This window comes from Squalius cephalus (genome assembly GCF_949319135.1).
Source record: "Squalius cephalus genome assembly, chromosome: 1".
In the NCBI taxonomy this organism is placed as follows: Eukaryota; Metazoa; Chordata; class Actinopteri; order Cypriniformes; family Leuciscidae; genus Squalius; species Squalius cephalus.
In genome coordinates this window covers 19,361,233-19,380,190 of record NC_137122.1, presented here as the reverse complement: position 1 = coordinate 19,380,190, position 18,958 = coordinate 19,361,233, and the positions used below count along the sequence as shown (strand labels likewise).

General features: G+C 40.2%; 1 protein-coding gene across 2 annotated transcripts in view; it reads left to right on the top strand.

The window, feature by feature from the left end:
- Positions 1 to 18,689, top strand: part of LOC307164258 (uncharacterized protein) — a 100,474-nt gene extending 81,785 nt beyond the window's left edge. For both annotated transcript variants that reach the window (XM_079880858.1, XM_079880857.1), the window contains 2 exons: positions 57 to 2,481; positions 17,880 to 18,689. In XM_079880858.1, the coding sequence (XP_079736984.1) occupies positions 62 to 2,481; positions 17,880 to 17,946 (2,487 nt within the window). In that variant the 5' untranslated portion in view covers positions 57 to 61 and the 3' untranslated portion in view covers positions 17,947 to 18,689. The remainder of the gene's footprint in view (positions 1 to 56; positions 2,482 to 17,879) is intronic.
- Positions 18,690 to 18,958: the final 269 nt, after the last annotated feature.

Below are 18,958 nucleotides of genomic sequence, written 5' to 3'. Positions count from 1 at the left end.
TCTAAACGTGACAGACGTACTGGAAATGCAATTAAACTTTTTTTTTTACATTTCAGAGCTAATGGAAGAGAGCGAGGAGAGTGAAGAACTGAGTGAAGTGGAGGAGAGTGAAGAACTGAGTGAAGTGGAGGAGGAGAGTGAAAAACTGAGTGAAGTGAAGGAGAGTGAAGAACTGAGTGAAGTGGAGGAGGAGAGTGAAGAACTGAGTGAAGTGAAGGAGGAGAGTGAAGAACTGAGTGAAGTGAAGGAGGAGAGTGAAGAACTGAGTGAAGTGGAGGAGGAGAATGAAGAACTGAGTGAAGTGAAGGAGAGTGAAGAACTGAGTGAAGTGAAGGAGAGTGAAGAACTGAGTGAAGTGAAGGAGGAGAGTGAAGAACTGAGTGAAGTGAAGGAGAGTGAAGAACTGAGTGAAGTGGAGGAGGAGAATGAAGAACTGAGTGAAGTGGAGGAGGAGAATGAAGAACTGAGTGAAGTGAAGGAGAGTGAAGAACTGAGTGAAGTGAAGGAGGAGATTGAAGAACTGAGTGAAGTGAAGGAGGAGAGTGAAGAACTGAGTGAAGTGAAGGAGAGTGAAGAACTGAGTGAAGTGAAGGAGGAGAATGAAGAACTGAGTGAAGTGAAGGAGGAGAATGAAGAACTGAGTGAAGTGAAGGAGGAGAATGAAGAACTGAGTGAAGTGGAGGAGGAGAATGAAGAACTGAGTGAAGTGAAGGAGAGTGAAGAACTGAGTGAAGTGAAGGAGGAGAGTGAAGAACTGAGTGAAGTGAAGGAGGAGAGTGAAGAACTGAGTGAAGTGGAGGAGGAGAGTGAAGAACTGAGTGAAGTGAAGGAGAGTGAAGAACTGAGTGAAGTGGAGGAGGAACATCATGTCCAACCTGGAGAAAAATATTTGAGTCGCTCAAAGACTAAAAAGAAATTTTTAAAGAAAAAAAGAGCCAAGAAATCTTTCACCTGCACTCAGTGTGGAAAGAGTTTAACAAGCAAACGAAGTCTTGAGATTCACATGAGAATCCACACCGGAGAGAAGCCGTTCACATGTGATCAGTGTGGAAAATCATTTTTAAGGTCATCATGCCTGAAGAAACACCTGACAGTTCATACTAAGGAGAAGCCACATTCATGTTCTGTGTGTGGAAAGAGTTTTTCACTGCAGCAATATTTACATACACATCAGAAAATACACACTGGTGTGAGAGAGCACATGTGCTTTGAGTGTGAGAAGACTTTTATGACAGCTCAACAATTAAAACTGCACCAGAGGATTCACACTGGAGAAAAACCTTACAAGTGTTCACACTGTGACAAGAGATTCAGGGTGTCATCATCTCTGAAATCACATGAGAGGATCCACACTGGAGAAAAACCCTACAAGTGTTCACACTGTGACAAGAGATTCAGTCAGTCATCATCTCTGAAATCACATGAGAAGATCCACAGCGGAGAGAAGCCGGACACGTGTGATCAGTGTGGAAAGAGTTTCACAACCAAACACAGTCTTTGGATTCACATGAGAGTTCACACTGGAGAGAAGCCTTACCCATGCAATCAATGTGGGAAGATATTCGGCCAATCAGGAAACCTTAAAAGTCACATGAGAATCCATACTGGAGAGAAGCCTTTCACATGTGATCATTGCGGCAAAGCATTTCCCGGGGCATCAAACCTGAAGGCACACCTGACAGTTCATATGAAGGAGAAGCCATATTCATGTTCTGTGTGTGGAAAGAGTTTTTCACTGCAGGAAAATTTACATAAACATCAGAAAACTCACACTGGTGTGAGAGAGTACATGTGCTTTGAGTGTGAGAAGACTTTTATGACAGCTCAACAATTAAAACTGCACCAGAGAATTCACACTGGAGAAAAACCTTACAAGTGTTCACACTGTGACCAGAGATTCAGTCGATCAGAAAATCTGAAATTACATGAGAGGATCCACACTGGAGAAAAACCTTACAAATGTTCACACTGTGACAAGAGATTCAGTCAGTCATCATCTCTGAAATCACATGAGAGGATCCACAGTGGAGAAAAACCTTACAAGTGTTCACACTGTGACAAGAGATGCAGTGATTTATCATCTCTGAAATCACATGAGAGGATCCACACTGGAGAAAAACCCTACAAGTGTTCACACTGTGACAAGAGAGTCAGTGATTTATCATCTCTGAAAAAACATGAGAGGATCCACACTGGAGAAAAACCCTACAAGTGTTCACACTGTGACAAGAGATTCAGTCGATCAGCAAATCTGAAAATACATGAGAGGATCCACACTGGAGAAAAACCTCACAAGTGTTCACACTGTGACAAGAGATTCAGTGATTCATCAAATCTGAAAACACATGAGATGATTCACAGCAGAGAGAAGCTGCACACGTGTGATCAGTGTGGAAAGAGTTTCTCTTTTAAAAGTCTCCTGAAGATACACATGAAGATCCATGCAGTGGAGAAACCACATCACCACAGTCTGAGATCACGGTAAGAAGTTAATCTTTATGTGCTGAGAAACCAAATCTCTTCTGTGTAAGTTAGTCACAGTCAAATATCCACCTATAGTTGGCGCTGTTTCACTGTGGCTGCTGTTGAATCATCCAGGTTGTGAATGAGGCCGACACCTGATGTGATTGTAAAGCGCTTGGTGTGTACAGTAGTAAATAGTAGCGTTATAAAATGCATCATTCTTTCATTAGTTTCTTAACAGCCACGATGAGCAACAGACATTTTGTTGTTTGTTTTTTTTAACTCGTGTTCATCGCAAAATGAATGTGCGATAAAGAAATCCGTCTGATTTTGACATGTGATTTGTCTGTTCAGAGCACTGCAAAATCACTTTCTGACAATATACATAGCAGAGCTGTGCAACTTTCTCTTTCTGACCCTGCTTATTATTTACATTTATGCATTTGGCAGACGCTTTTATCCAAAGTGACTTACATTGCATTCAAGGTATACATTTTACATTTTTGTCAGTTCCTGCTTTCCCTGGGAATCGAACCCATGACCTTGGCGTTGGTCAGGGGATCTCTGGATAATCCGTAATTCGTTTGCAATTATAAAACGAAAATACCGTTTTTCTGTTTTTTGTTTCAAAACGAAAAACCAAATAGCCTAGTGTAGCGGTGTGTTATCTGCGTTGTGTTAGGCTTCAAGTAATACTCGTGAACGCTGTAGTTCGTCTCTCAATTCTCTTTATTTGATCTGCAGTAACAGAACAGTATATGAGGACTTGTTCAGCACTTTAGAGCAGCGTGCGGCAGCAATGCACGACACACGCTATGATTTCTCATGCAGACTGGGGTAAACTTTTACAAAACACATTTTCAGAACATACAACAATAATTCATGTACCTGCAGTAACAGAACAGTATATGAGGACTTGTTCAGCACTTTAGAGCAGCGTGCGGCAGCAATGCACGACACACTGTAATTAATAAAAGATAAAATTAATATAGAAATAAAAATAATAAATAAAACATATGTGTGTCCACTACAGCGGGGGTTAAAGTCACGATTATACAAGTATTACATATAAAACAATCAGTTACAAGAAATACGGCCTTGTTTATAGGGGTGTAAATCGGACAGTTCATCACGATACGATACGATATCGATTCTCTCAGCCAGCGATACGATATTTTCCGATACTTCAAAAAATTCCACGATGCGATTCAGGGCTATATCGATCGATTAATCGATATTTAGATATTATGTTCACACAACCAGTTACGTTTTTATTAACTCACAAATGCAACCAAAATATATAACATGAACGTTAAATTAAACTCTTTGAAAATTGCACACCCTCTCCCAATTGGGACATTTATAACAGAAGTGGTCATTTGCAAGTACTCCGTTCTTGTTCATTTTCATAAATCATGTTTTTTATTATAATTGTGCATTCCAAGTAATATCAATCAAACTGCAGCTGGGTTGTTTTGATTAATAATAACTTAAAAATATAGGTAAATTACAAAATTAAAGTTAATTTGAAAGTATTTAATATGTTAAAAGTTTTTTTTTTTTTTTTTTTTTTTTTTTTTTAGCAGAGCAGATACATTCACATTTCATATTTCTGAGTCAAACAAAACCAAGTAATTGCTATGATAAATAATACAACACTCTGTTAATCTTCATAACGTTAATCTCCTCAGCTGACATAGACGCCTGACAAACTTTGTTGTTGTGATAACGTACACGCAATACAGGGAGCTTTTCCCTCACCACTAAACGAGCTGCTTTAGTAAGGTTCCGTGAAAATGTTTCAGGTTTTATTTTCCTTTTACGCCCTGAAGAAGATATCACGAGTTCATTGAAATTATCCATCCTCGATTACTTTTAGTCAGCTTTGACGAAACTCCTCTTAGCCAGCGCGTCTTTTCAAAGTGACATCTGACCTGAATACTGCGGGCTGAGTCGCTAAAACGGACTTATCGTGTTGTGTTCACCAACAAGGGTGCGAGTGCTTGTCTGTTTCTGCTGTAAAACATGAACTTGCGATGCCTTGACAGTGGACAATACCGGCTTTTGTGAAAAAAACTTGTTTATGGTTTAGTCAGTCTTGTCAGGCGTCTTTTTCAGATGAGGAGATTAACGTTACACACCGGCAGGCGGTTGGTGAGTAAACGAAAATGTGCGCTTTGGCGGAAGGATGTTACGTGAGAAGGTGGAGAGTGTCAAAATAAAATAAAGGTGTATATCGATATTTTAAGTGTGGAATCGATGCATCGTATCGTTAGACGTTATATCGATGCATCGATCCATATCGATGTATCGTTACACCCCTACTTGTTTAATCAGCACATAAACTTGCGTGACCTACCGCTATGATTTCTCATGCAGACTGGGAAGAAATAAAGTGCGTCACCCCCAAATCAGCATGGCGGACGGAAAGGAAGACCCAAAAATGGTCATGACAAGTGGAATCACAAATTATTCTTAAAGCACACTTGCTACATTCCCCCCTGCTGACTTCCACTTGTACATGACAAAACAAAATAACACAATATGCTACCAAGTCACTCAAAACAAAACAGGTACATATAAGCACATAATAGAGGACCCTAAGAGAAACAAAATAATTTCATAGTACCAAGAGAAAATACTGTAAATCAAGTGACACACTAAACTCCAGTCATAAGACTATTCTTATCAGAATTGGTAATGTAAGAGGGTTGCAAAGCCTCGTAACACCCAAAGGAATAATATGCCTGTTACATATTACATACTTCTAGTGGTCATTTTAGTACAGCACTTTATACATTTCTATCTACTTTAGATTATTCGCAAATTCCCTTCTTTCAAGGTACTACAAACACAGATACGTGAATTTTAATCACAGTATTTAATTATTCACATATATGATACCTCTATAAACAGGAAAAAAAAGAAAAAAAGAAAAAAAAAAATCTATAACCCAGACATAACCTTCTGGTGCATATTCTGGATCAGTCTAATGACTGGTTTAACCACTCTCCCACATCTGGTTTTGACAGTTAATGACCCGCCCTGAGTTGCAGGTACGCTGGAACACTCCAGTAACTGGTCAGTGGATACGGCAGTATCGACATCAGCCTCTGCCTGATTACTGCACCTATCAACATCAGGTTCACCTGTCAAAGATCTGCATGTCATTCGACCACTGAGGCTTGTAGAATTAGGTGCCGACAGGACAGTAGACCGTTCATCTGCAATCAACTGGACAGAATCAGACTCAGAACGAGCAACTTCGGAAACTGGGAGTTCCGATACCCACGCCACAGTTCTTTCTTCTGATTCATTGACAGGTAATCTCAACTCTGCATTTTCGCTCACAGACAGACTTGATCTGCTCGAGGCAACATTCATGGAAGAATCATCTTCTGACATTTCATTCTGAAGAGGTAGGAAGTTCACTGGCATGATGAGATTTCTATGAACAACTTTCTCAGTTCCCGTCTCACGATTTCTGATACGGAACGTGTGGACCTCATTGTTCATTTCTGTCACTATATAGATGTGACTCTCCCATCTATCAGCGGTTTTCCTCTTGCCACGCTCACCCTTATTGGCCAGCAGCACTCTATCACCGATGTTCACTGGAGCACCTTTCTGCTTCTTGTTGTAGAGATTTGCTTGCCTCTGTTGTTGTTTTGAAGCTGAACATTGGGCCACTTTCATTGCTTGTGCAAGATCATCTCGGAAAGACTGCACATACTGGTTGTAATCAACCACCTGGTCATCAAGCAGCACAGAGTCAAACATCATATCGATTGGCAACCTAGGAGTTCTACCAAACATCAGCTGGAATGGCGGGAAATTGGTTGTCTCGGAAAGACTGCACATACTGGTTGTAATCAACCACCTGGTCATCAAGCAGCACAGAGTCAAACATCATATCGATTGGCAACCTAGGAGTTCTACCAAACATCAGCTGGAATGGCGGGAAATTGGTTGTCTCGTGTATTGTTGCATTATAGCAGAAAGTGAGAGACTTCAACATTTGAGGCCATCTGTGCTTTGCTTTAGGTGGTAAGGCACGGATCATGTTCCCCAATGTTCGATTGAACCTCTCGACACTCCCATTTCCCATTGGGTGGTATGGAGTCGTATGTGATTTACGAACACCAGCAAGCTGAAGCATCTCAGAAATCAGGCTACTTTCAAAACTTGCTCCCTGATCTGAATGAATTCGTTCAGGAAAGCCGTAGATGCAGAAGAAATTGTCCCATAGCTGCTTCGCAACTACTTTCGCTGATTGATTAGGACAAAGGTAAGCCTGAGCCAGCTTAGTGAAATGGTCAGTCAAGACTAATACATCCAGAGACTTATTGGACGAGTCTTCAGCTGACCAAAAATCCACACAAACCAGCTCAAGTGGTCTTGATGTTTTGACACTTTCCAGTGGAGCTCTGGCCTCAGGCTCTGGTGACTTGCTGACAACACATCTTTTGCAGCATCTCACATACTCCTTTACATCTTTTTCCAACCCTTGCCAGTAGAACCGACATCTGGTTAGGTAGAGAGTTCTGTGTTGTCCCTGGTGTCCAGCTTCATCATGTACTCCCTTGAGGACTACATCACGGAGAGCAGCAGGCACAATGAACTGAAAAGTCTTCTTTCGTGTGACGACATCTTTGGAGACACGATATAATAAGCCTGTTCTTACTGACAGTTTGTTCCAGTTTCTCAAAAACCGAAGAACACTAGGTGCTTCCTTGTTCCTTTCCCTCCTAGACGGCCTACGTTTGCGCTCCACAAAGAAAAGCACTCTGTTCAGGTGAGGATCAGCACGTTGTAAGTCTATCAGCTCCTGTTTTGACAGCAATGGATCATCTGACAACCGAGATTGAATGATTGACTCAAGTAGCTGTGGAAGCAGGTAAGCATATGGCTGAACATGATTTTCTTGTTGTCTACTGCTTTGCAGAATTGCCGAAATGTCTTCTTGAGAAATACCAGCCTGACTTGACAAAGCAGTATTGTTCATCTCAACATCTGAACAGGGCTTGTCTTGTGCTTGCCTCTCAAAGGGATGACATGACCAGCGAAACACATCTTGCACATTGTCTGTATTCACTGCACGAGACTCCTCCAAGAGAGCATCATAGGGAACTCTGGTAAGTCGGTGGAACACACTGGGTCGCACAAATGGTTCACGGCTGAGGGCATCAGCGACTACATTCTTTGGCCCAGGGATGTATTTGATGTCAAAATTATATGGTGCGAGCTTCGCGACCCATCTTTGCTCACAAGCATCCAACTTGGGTTTCGTAATAATGTAGGTCAGCGGGTTGTTGTCTGTCCATATGGAGAACTGTTGACCCCTGAGCCAGTGACTAAATTTGTCACAGACTGCCCATTTCAGAGCAAAAAACTCTAGCCTGTGTGCTGGATACTTTGATTGGGCATAATTAAGTGACTTGCTAGCAAAGGCTATGGGACGAGCAACCTCCCCACCCGCCACCACTTGAGAAAGAACTGCACCAAGACCATTACTGGACGCATCAATAGACAGCAAGAACGGTTTGCTAAAATCTGGGTGCGCCAAAGTGACTCTTTCGAGTAAAGCCTGCTTCAGTGAGTTAAATGCATCTCGACATTCCTGGGTCCAGTCAGAAGAGGTAAGTTTTCTGCCTGCCATCACACGTTTCTGTCCTTTGGTGTGCCTTGGTTTCCTCATGCCCGATGTTAATGCAAAGAGGGGTCTACCAATGCGAGAACAGCCTTCGATATACTGCTGGTAGAAAACTACCATCCCCAAGAATGACCTTAGTTTTGTTTGTGATGGAATGTCGGTGCCATCTTCCATAAGATCCTGTTCTGTGATGTCTACAATAGCTTTGACCTTTTCAGGATCAGTAGTCACTCCTTCACTACTCACAATGTGGCCAAGAAATTTAACTGAAGGTTTCATGAAATGACACTTCTTCTGAGACAGCTTCAGATTGTGAGTTTGAAGTCTGTGGAATACCATCTCTAGTCGTTCCAAAGCAAGCTGTTCATCAGGAGCAAAAACGAGGATGTCATCAAGATAGCACAACATGCTCATGAAGTTCTGATCACCAAATATGCTCATCATCATCCTCATGAATGTCACAGGACTATTACATAGGCCCTGCGGAAGCCTGTTATATTCGTAAAGACCAAATGGAGTAGTAAATGCTGTGAATTTTCTGTCGCTCTCATGCACTTCTACGTTATAATAGCCTGATGTTAAGTCCATTGTGGAAAAGAATGCATTACCACAGAGAGCCGCAAGTGCATCTGCTTGATGCGGAAAAGGATGTGCATCTTTGACGGTGCGCGCATTCAGCCAACGAAAGTCCGTGCACAGTCTCAGATCACCATTCCTCTTCCAGACTAACACCAAGGGCGATGCATAATCACTTGTTGACTTTCTGATTATGTCACGCTCCTCCATGTCGTTCAATGCCTCTCGTAACTTCTCATAGTGAGATGGTGACAACCTTCTATAAGGGAGCCTGAAAGGTTTAGTATCACTTAGACAGATTTTGTGAACAAAGCCTTTGGCCCTACCACAGTCTAGCCCATGACGTGAAAATACAGACTCGTACCTGATCAATAGTTCAGCCAACCTCGTTCTCCAGTAAGGCGACAAACAATTTGAGCTTATGTCAACGTCATTGAGTCCCAGGCTAGACAGCGTTGAGCCAGCGAGCCCATGTGGCGCACAGTGTTGACTCCCTGTCTCACATTTCACAGTACTGCATTTTATTTGGCTGTCAGTCTCTAATCCATTACACTCCAAATTTTTCATCGGTTGATCAGACATGCAAAGATAGTCGACATCAAAGTCCTCAAGAGCCATACAGGTGTACACATCAGCCAACTTGCAGTTGCCTTTCAGACAGACAGGTTTGTCCGATGGGTTAATAACTTTGACTGGCGTACTACCATCCCCCCATAAGGACACAACTATCCTGCCCACCAGCACATTTCTCGGTGCAGTGCGCGCTGTGCTGGGCTCCACAACAATTGTACTGCCTGCTGATAGGGTTTTGTCACTAATTAATTTTCCCCACACTATATGTTCTTTCATGGGCTCAAGAGTGACAGCATGTTTCAGCTTTACAGTTCCTACTTTATTAGGTGGCTCTGCCCCTTTCCATGACTCAACATTGCTCAAAAGTTGAATCAAAGCTTTTGTATCAGAGTCCTTGCTCTGCGATTCAAATACCCTCCCCCAGAAATCACTAGAGATTTTCATGTCATGAATGATATGTTTTATGACATTACTCCCCAAAATTAAGTCAGCATTCTGCCCCTCAACAATTAAAGCAGGTACAGAAAAGGAGCAGTCGAACACTTTCATCTGTACATCACACACTCCCAGTGGGCTCGTTTTCTGACCACCACAGCCAATCAGTGTGAGTATTGTTGGAGATATGTCATCTGGGGTAAGTACTTTTGCTTCTATGAGTTTGGACAAAGCTTGAGTACTAACTGTACAGGCCATAGACCCACTGTCAAGCATGGCTCGAAGCAAAATAACATCCTGTATTAAAACATCAGTAAAGAACAGATCATCATTTGTGTTAAGTCTCTGAACATTTTGAAAAATCACTTTTGTCTTGTCGTCAACAGTACTGCAAAACTCAGAATATATAGATGCTAAATCGATATCCTCATTATCAGGGGACATTATGCACGGCCCACCACTAGTCCCCTCCGCAAGTGGGCCATCTAGTTTCCCAACTGAGCTGAGTCAGGACCGCTTTGTTGAATGTTTGGTTTAGGGCCGGTCCCGGCGGAACAAGATGATGCTCTGTGGCCAGGGGCATGGCAGTTAAAGCACAAGCGGTTAATTCGACAGTGTGAAAAAGTATCGTGACTTGTATCCCCACATACTTCGCATGCAACATTTTGTTTGTTTACACTACTTCGTACTTTATGTTGAGGTCTGTTCACTCTAGTCGGCTGCTGGTAAGAACCCTGGTCCAAAACTCGTTCCAACAGTCTGATCATGTGACTCAAAGACTGATCCTGACTACTGCGCTCGGTATCCTGAGTTGGAGCTACTGCTGCACTTTTCTCCATACCTTGAGCATACAGAGCATTGGTTGACTGGGCATGACACGCAATGTTACTCACATGCACATTAGACTTGCGTTCTTTTAGCTTCTTCTCCCTCTGATACTCATCCAGTCTAATCTGCACATCAGCTGCATTCCATTCATCCAGTGGCTTACACTTAAATATCAGAGCCAGCTCTGGATCAGGGCAGTTCCGAATAAACATTACAGTGACCTCACGCAAGGGGTCATCAAGATTTTTTTCTTGTCTTTTCAGTCCTTCCCCAGCAATGTCGATCGCATTATGCAGCCTAATCCAGTAATCGAATGGATTCTCATTTTTTAAAGGCAGAGTGGCGTAAAAATCTGCCAACGGCATGCATGAATATACAGTATCACTGCAGTGTTGTTTCAGCAGGTCAAAAATTGGCTTTGGACCATTACTGAGGTCAATCAGTGGGTTACTTCTCAGCCCTACTTTAACTACATCACGTGCCTTGCCCTTTAGCTTTGTCAGTACCTCTTCGGCTTGGTCTTTCAAGGGAACTGCACGTTTTCTCAAACATATTTTTACGGTCTCCACCCACTCGTCAACACAAATTTTCTCTTCCCCATCACCTCTGAAAAACGGGGGCTCATTTACATCTTGCTTAACAACTAAGCTGACTTTTGACAAGTCACTTACATTAATAGTTGAATCACTTTGCCTGTTTTGGCCAAAACCCCCAGATTCAAGACAGGAAAGGATGTTCTGCCCAATGCTGCTACCTATTTGTTTTACTATGTCATTTATCAGAGTCACTGGTACAGTGGTTACATCAGAGAACTGTACAGAATCATCTGAAATGGCACAAGACTGAGACACAGTGGGCGTCGGCATATTAGCATGTCTTGTGTTAATAGGGGTTGATGAAAGTGGACTTATTTTATCAGCCCCACCTGTCTGATGGGCTTGCATGAACCTCAGTACACCTCTCCCTCTGCCCACATTCATCTGTCCATTATAACCCTCCATATTAGTCTCTGACAATCAAATTAAAATACCACTTCTGATTGTTTTCCTTTTTTTTTTTTTTTTTTTTTTTTTACTTCAATCATTAAAATATTTCAGTCCCCTTTAACACTTCAAAAGTTTTCTGGAAACAGATCGTTCAGTTCACATCTCATATACCAAAGGCGAACCTCTCATCCACTCAGTCACGTGCAGCGCTCAGTCACGTTGCAGCGGCGCTCGTTCGCCCATCACCCCGGAAACTCCTTCACTCGCGTCTGTACCAGGGTCAATGACGTGGCGTGTCAATTCTGGTGTCCAAAGCATATTCATAATATTAAAAATGTATACATTTTTAAATGCACTTCATAAGTGACTCAACTTCCCTCTCTTTAATTACTCATGTGAGAATTTATTATAAATAATTCATCTTTAAGGAACTATTGAGCTCAAAAGTCCTAAAATGTCATTCCGGGTAACTGTCCCGTCTTAAAATCTGAATACAAAAATACAACAAAAATTTAAAAAATATAAATAAAAGTATTTAAAATCTACTTGGGCATAATTGTATTGATGTTTTCAACAATACCTACAAATATAGTGGTAATACTAAGCTTATTTAAATTTTTATGACAAAAAGACTTTTGTCTCCAAATTGTGATTTCGCTAATGTCAGTCCTGGATAACGGACATCAATGACCATTTTATACCATAATGCATTTTGGTATGTCATGTGACATAATATTGTATCAAAAAGAAGACCCTCAAGAAGCACCAGAACATGTGCAAAGGTCAGGAAGCGTCTCTTAAAATGTTGATATTTTGACCTTTTCAGTCACTGGTGCACTTTGTAGCAATATCATGTGTCCTTTTGGATAACACTGATAAAACATTCATAATGTTTTTATATTAAAAAACTATCTATTTGATCTAAAAGATTACCTTAAGAGATGATAGCTAAATTGTAGTTTTCCATAGGTGGTTAAGTTAGTGCCTGATTATAAAGAAAAATATTTGTTTTGTCATTCCTGGATAACAACTTGTCATTCTTGGATAACAGAAAAACTCTGTTAGCCAGGACATGTCATCCGTTATCCAGAATGACATATGCATAAAAATCTAGTTTTTAATTAACATTTGTAAACTTTTAGGCATAGTTATTATAGTTGTATTATTAAAATTAACATTATTTACATAATTGTATGTTTTTTGCCATATTTTTGCTGTCATTCAACTTGATTTCATATGATTCAATGAGTCACATGGGTCTTTATCATTGAATTGAATTTTGTAATGTTAATGGTCAAATCATGAATAATGTAATTCAAATTTATTAATTATCAACATTTTATTAAAGTATAGCTTTAGTATAGCTTCTGGTGTTTTAAGGTCAATTCTGTCCTGCCAGATGCCTCTGTCTAATAAAGAGAGGCAGAGACGGTTCAGAGCCAGGATAAACGTAGATGCAAAAGCTAGGGCTGAGTATCTTGGACAAAAGAGAGCAAGGTATTATAGTGTTGACTCAGTGGAATGATAATGTATCAGTAAGCAAATTTTAAATATTAATTGAAATAGGTTCACACTCCTATAAACATTCCTATAATCTAAACGCATAATACGCGCACGCCACCAGCGTTCTCACAGGTTCGCATTTTTAAAGTTTGCGCAGAAAGAACGGTTTTCTGTTAGAACGGTGTCGTGTTAGCGGCCCTTAAGTTAATAACTAATGATCGTTGCGATGGAAGTGAATCAATCAAAACTAACTTTAGCTGGACAATAACTTTATTCTAGAGCTGCTGTAAAGCCAAAACAATCTCTGTTACTTTAATTTCCTATTATCACTGTAAAGCTGCTTTGGAACAATCTACATTGTTAAAGCGCTGTATAAATGAAGATGACTTGACTTGACTCATTTGCAATAAGCCTAAGGGCCATATCTTGCACCCAGTGCAATTGACTTTGTACACCAACGCATGTATCATTCCTATTTCTCACCCGCGCACAGCGGACTTTTCCCTCCACAGACGCACGTCGGTAAATTAGGGAATGAACTTGCGCTCCCGGGGGCGGTTCAGCGCAAAGAGGAGGCGTGTTCCAGCGCAAACGTTCCCTGGTGCTATTTTGCAGTTTCAGAAAACAATTCCGCCAGGAGAAAGCTCGTCTAAAGTCAGTGTGTTACTCAGATTCTGTTATAAGGGCACATGCTTGGCCATAATGTAGCGTGTGCACAACACACACACACTTTGATTCTCTCATCTACACAAAGACGCTACCAGTTCACATTTTTGCAAACCATACATTATTTCAAGCAAAAATATTCCACATGAGGGAAATCATTGTTGTGTTCATAGATGTGAAAAAATAGGCATAAATCTAACTTACACATTTACCCAAATTATGATACGCCTGTTTAAGCGAAACTAATCTGGGTGTGTTTCTCCGTCCCCAATGTCACTTCTCTGTGTTTTACGGCCCTGACGAGAACGTCGGTCTCCTCGGCTGTGAACCGCTCCTGGCAAATCCGCCGTTATAATAGCAATCCGCCATGGAACAAGCGCGCCTGCTCTTAAAGGGAGTGTGAGATGACGATCTGATTGGTTTATTTCACGTTACGCCCAAACCACACCTATGAGTAATGAAGCTGCTTCAGACCAACACATTTTAGATTAGCGTCGTCCGCAAAGATCCGCCCACAAAGTTACTATGCGTTTGATACTTGCATTTCAGCTCGTTAAAATAGGGCCCTAAATGTTTTAGCTGTATAATGTGTTGGACTATACCCTTGGCCATTGTTTATTTAAATCCTTTATCTAACGGAGTACTCGGGGCTCTGGACGTCCGTTTGGCAATACGATGTACATCTGAAATGGATAGAATGGGTAGCTCCTGTAAACACCGGCTATAAAAGTTCGCCATTCCTACGCTGTGTTTACCTCAGTAGCTGACGACCGGAAATAGTTATACCCGTTTTGTAGAACCCGGAAGTATGTTCCGCATAACCCAGAGCCCGTCTACGGAGAGCCTTGGCACTCCCTATTCAGCCCCATTGTATTGATTTTGGTTGCAGTTCCATTAGAATTCCACAAGGGGTGGTCGCGAGTGAGTGCAGACTGAATTGGAGTCAATGGGGCTATACGGCTAAATGTGTCTCTTTCACCCGATTGCCGTTGAGAAATCTCAGATTTTATTGTAGGCTTTGCAAGTTCAACATGGGTTATAGGTCGAAAGTTGAATGAACGAGTACTTATGTCCTTTCGATTTCTTACAGGTTGAGTTGTTGTTGCCCATAACACGCTAGCATTCTGCTAATGACGTCAGCATTCTGACGTCATTGACATTTTAAAAGACTTTTTAAACCAAATAAGTGACACTAAAAAATCTAACACCCAGCAATGTGTAATTGTTTTGCATCTCCTTTCGAATACAACATTCAAATTACTAGACAAAAAATTATATCCTGAGAAAAGTGGATTTTGAGGGTTTTTCGCCATAGACCTCCATTCATTCTGCACTCGCTCGCGAGCGCCCCCGCATGGATAGAGACGTGTTACTGCAACCAATCCAGAACCCGGAAGTAAGCAGAGAGTGCCAATTCTCTTCCTATTAGACATTCTCTGGCATAACCCCTATTCATTTTTCGTTTATAACCCGAAAACGGAAGTCACGTGGTCTATTCTTTTTTTGGAAGCGGTAACACTTTCAAAATAAAAGTAACTATAGTTAGTGAGGTGATTGTAGACTAAAACTGAACTAATATAAAAAATTTTAGTACAACTAAAGTAGCACAGGGTGTGAAAAAAAAACACTTTAGTTAACTGAAATAAAAATTAAAACTAATAAAATAATAACTCTGGCTGTTAGGGAGAATTAAACAGTTGTAAGACCATTGGTGACCTGTAACTTCAGATTAAGACAAGTCAACTCATTTTATATGTAGCTTAGGATAGCAGATAGCCTATTTATTCATAAGTTTCTATTATTTAATTCACATTTTAGTTTTGTAACATATTTATAGCCCTTCTTGCTATGTGGAAGCTCAACCAGCAGAGGTCACTCTACCCCCTTCTGTGCACCGACTCTTTCTGTGGCAACAAGGGTTTGACCTTTTGACTTGTTTATATCAAAGAGAAGGAAAGCACTGCTACCAACAGAAGCTAATCACTAAGTTTGAAGGGTGTGCAGAATTTCACCTGCCTTAAAGCTCCTCTTTCTATGGCACTATAGCTGCTAAAAACTCTCAGCTTCCACCATCTACTGAATGATTTGATTAAAAATGGTTTGTGATAATACATGTTGGGATGAAAGGTACTGGATTGAGTTTGTTCATGTTTATTTGGTTTGTTGTATGTGTTCATTGTTAAAATGTGACTTTGATGTCCACATAAAATAAACCAAAAAAGTGCTTGTGTCTACTTTTGGTCTTTGAGAAAAAAGTTTTGTTTATTACAGATGGCAGCAGGCTTTTAATGGTATACCTCTCTGTATGTTGCAATGGTACATAATATAGCTGCTTAATAACACTGAGACACATAATGATTAAAAGATGGTTTCAGTTTGATAACAAGGCTGTTTTTATAGATGATCAGATGGCACTGATTTAGTTGACCTGAGTGGTAACCTATGTGTTATACATGGTCTAATCTTGATTTCTTTGTTTTTTTACACAGTGTTGATGAAGTCAAAATCTTTAACATACATAATATATATACAAGTACACATACATGCGTACATGTACTCAAAGGATGTTGGAATAAATAAGTATTATGTGCAAGTGTTATGTACTTGAGGTAGGAGGGTTTGGTATACAGTATATACAATATAACAATCTGACCAGTATGAACAGCTCTGAAATAGAAACTGATGAATACATAATAAGTAGTAAACAGGTGGCTGATTAGAGACAGTTTCTGGGTTATAGCACAGGAATTGTTCCTGACACAGTGAGTCAGAGTCAGCTGTTCATCAGAGTGATGGCTTGAGGGAAGAAACTATTCCTGAGTCTGTTGGTTTTGACGTACAGTGCTCTGTAGCTCCTACCAGAGGGGAGAAGCTGGAACAGGTTGTGTCCAGGGAAATTCTGGGAGGTCCTGACACTAGTACCAGGGAGAAAAACGAAATGATTTAACTTCACTTTTATTTTACTTTACACAAGGACCACGAGTACAGAGCATTGCCTTTCCCTGGTGGTTAATCAAACAGAATTAAACCCAAAAAAGTACTAAAAGATCTTTAAGTCCCAGAGCTAGAGATCTTTTTTGACTGAGTGAATTGGTGTTGTTTTTTTTTTAACTCTTGGTATGAAAACAAACTGAGCTTTCTACCAATCTTTCATTATTTTTCATATTTATTGCTATTTCAAAATAAAGGCCTAAACACTAATGAATATTAAATATTCTTGTTGCAAATTGATAAATTACTGCTCCTCTGTAATTTATTTTAAAAACATTTGTATTTAATTATAATTAAATTATCTTTATTGTGAAAATATTTCTTGTATTTATTCATACTGTACATACTGTACTGCAAAGTAACTTATCTGTCATACTGTTTAACTGTGTTAGTGTTGCCGCACTATTGATACTTTGCAGTCACGTGATATCTGGCGGGCAACAAACGCGGTTAGTGCATCCAATCGCACAACAACTATCTGTCATGTCGTGTATACTTAAAAAAAAAAAAAAAACTTTTGTATATTAAAACTGGCAACGTCCTGGCAAGATCCTTGATTAGTTTACTGGTTTTCGTTGCTAGAGAATGACGTTCTTGCCCGCCAGCGACGTCACGTGCAAAGTATCAATCCTGATCATTATAGCACTAAATAGGAACAACCAAAGGTCTTCTTTATAATTTAAAACGCATACCATGATGACTAGTGTTTTTATAATGGATGTAAGTATAGGGGACAGCAAGCAAATATTGATTATATGTCAGTTACTGCCTTTTGCCTTTGCACGACTCCTTATTTTTGGCACATGATACAAAGGCAGAATACAGTAACTGCCAAACAAGGGTCAAAGGTCAATTTTGAGCTCAAGATTTTTTGCTTACAAACATTTCCTCATTATAGCAACTAGTTGTCAAATTTTGGGAGTCCTACCTAAAACACTTTTGCCTGGACAAAACAGAAACTTTAAAGTCATTTTTCTCAGTTTCACACTCTAGCGAGTTAAGGTCTTTTGCCTTTGCAGGGCAGTATAACACAAATCATCTTCATGATGTTAAAATAGATCATAATCGTGCACAGCAGTTGTTGACCAGATATGATGGGATTAAAATGACTATTAAACTCATCAGTGATCTTGACTTTGGGCTTTAATTTTCATTTCCCATTTGTCTCTTATTTGAAATCTCACTTGATTTAATGTTTCTTTCAGACCTGATGGACGTGAACAAGAAAAGAAAAACAGAAGCCAAAAAATCTCTCTCCTGCCCTCAGTGTAAAAAACGCTTCACATGAAAATCAAGGCTGAAGATTCACATGAGAGTTCACACTGGGAAGAAGCGGCTCAGGCTTTCTCTCTGAAATCACATCTTCTCATTCTGAAGAAAGACCATTTAACTGTGATCAGTGTGGTAATCAGTTTCATTGGGCTTCAGTCCTGAAGAAACACTTGAAGATTCACACAAAGGAGAAGATTCATTCTGAATATTACAGCAGAAAAGACACGGCGGTGTGTGTTTCAGTGCAGGAAGGCCTTTACTGCGGATGATAGAAAGAGATTGCATTTGAATTTAGGCATTTGGCAGACGCTTTTATCCAAAGCGACTTACATTGCATTCAAGGTACTCATTTTACATTTTGTCAGTTCTTGCTTTCCCAGGGAATCGAACCCATGACCTTGGCGTTGCTAGCGCCAACGCTCTACTGTTAGCGCTACAGGAAAGATTAACTGGAAAGAGCACCAAGAACGTTCACCCTGGAAAAACCTTTGGAGGCAAAGTTTAGGAGCTGAAGAATAGGCCTTAACTCGTTCTTCATTGTTTTTCATTAGAACATCTAGTTTCACTTCTACTCTTCCATGGAAACGCAAGATATACTTTCATATATTTTCTTCTCTTCTTCTCTTGAGATTATTTGGCTTGCATAAGTCAGTAAAGAGAGAGATCTAATTCGCTTTCACTTTTTCTTAATGTTTGTATTTGCTTCATGAAATTGATTAAACTCTTTACTCATTTTTTCAACATCTCATTGTTATTGTCCTTTTTTAATTTTCTGTTGATTCTGCTTGAATTAAGAGCTATTTCTTCATTTTATTTCTGAAATTCATGAAGTATCCTGATATGATTGCTTTTTGAGCTTTCCGTGTTTTAAACTTCTCAACAGAGCTTTTAAATGCTTAACTAAATTATATTTCACTGCACATATGACTGACATTGAATGAGATTGCTGTCTGTCTACATTATTAACAGTTTCACCCGTGATATCCAGTATCATATGTACATTAAAAAGAGT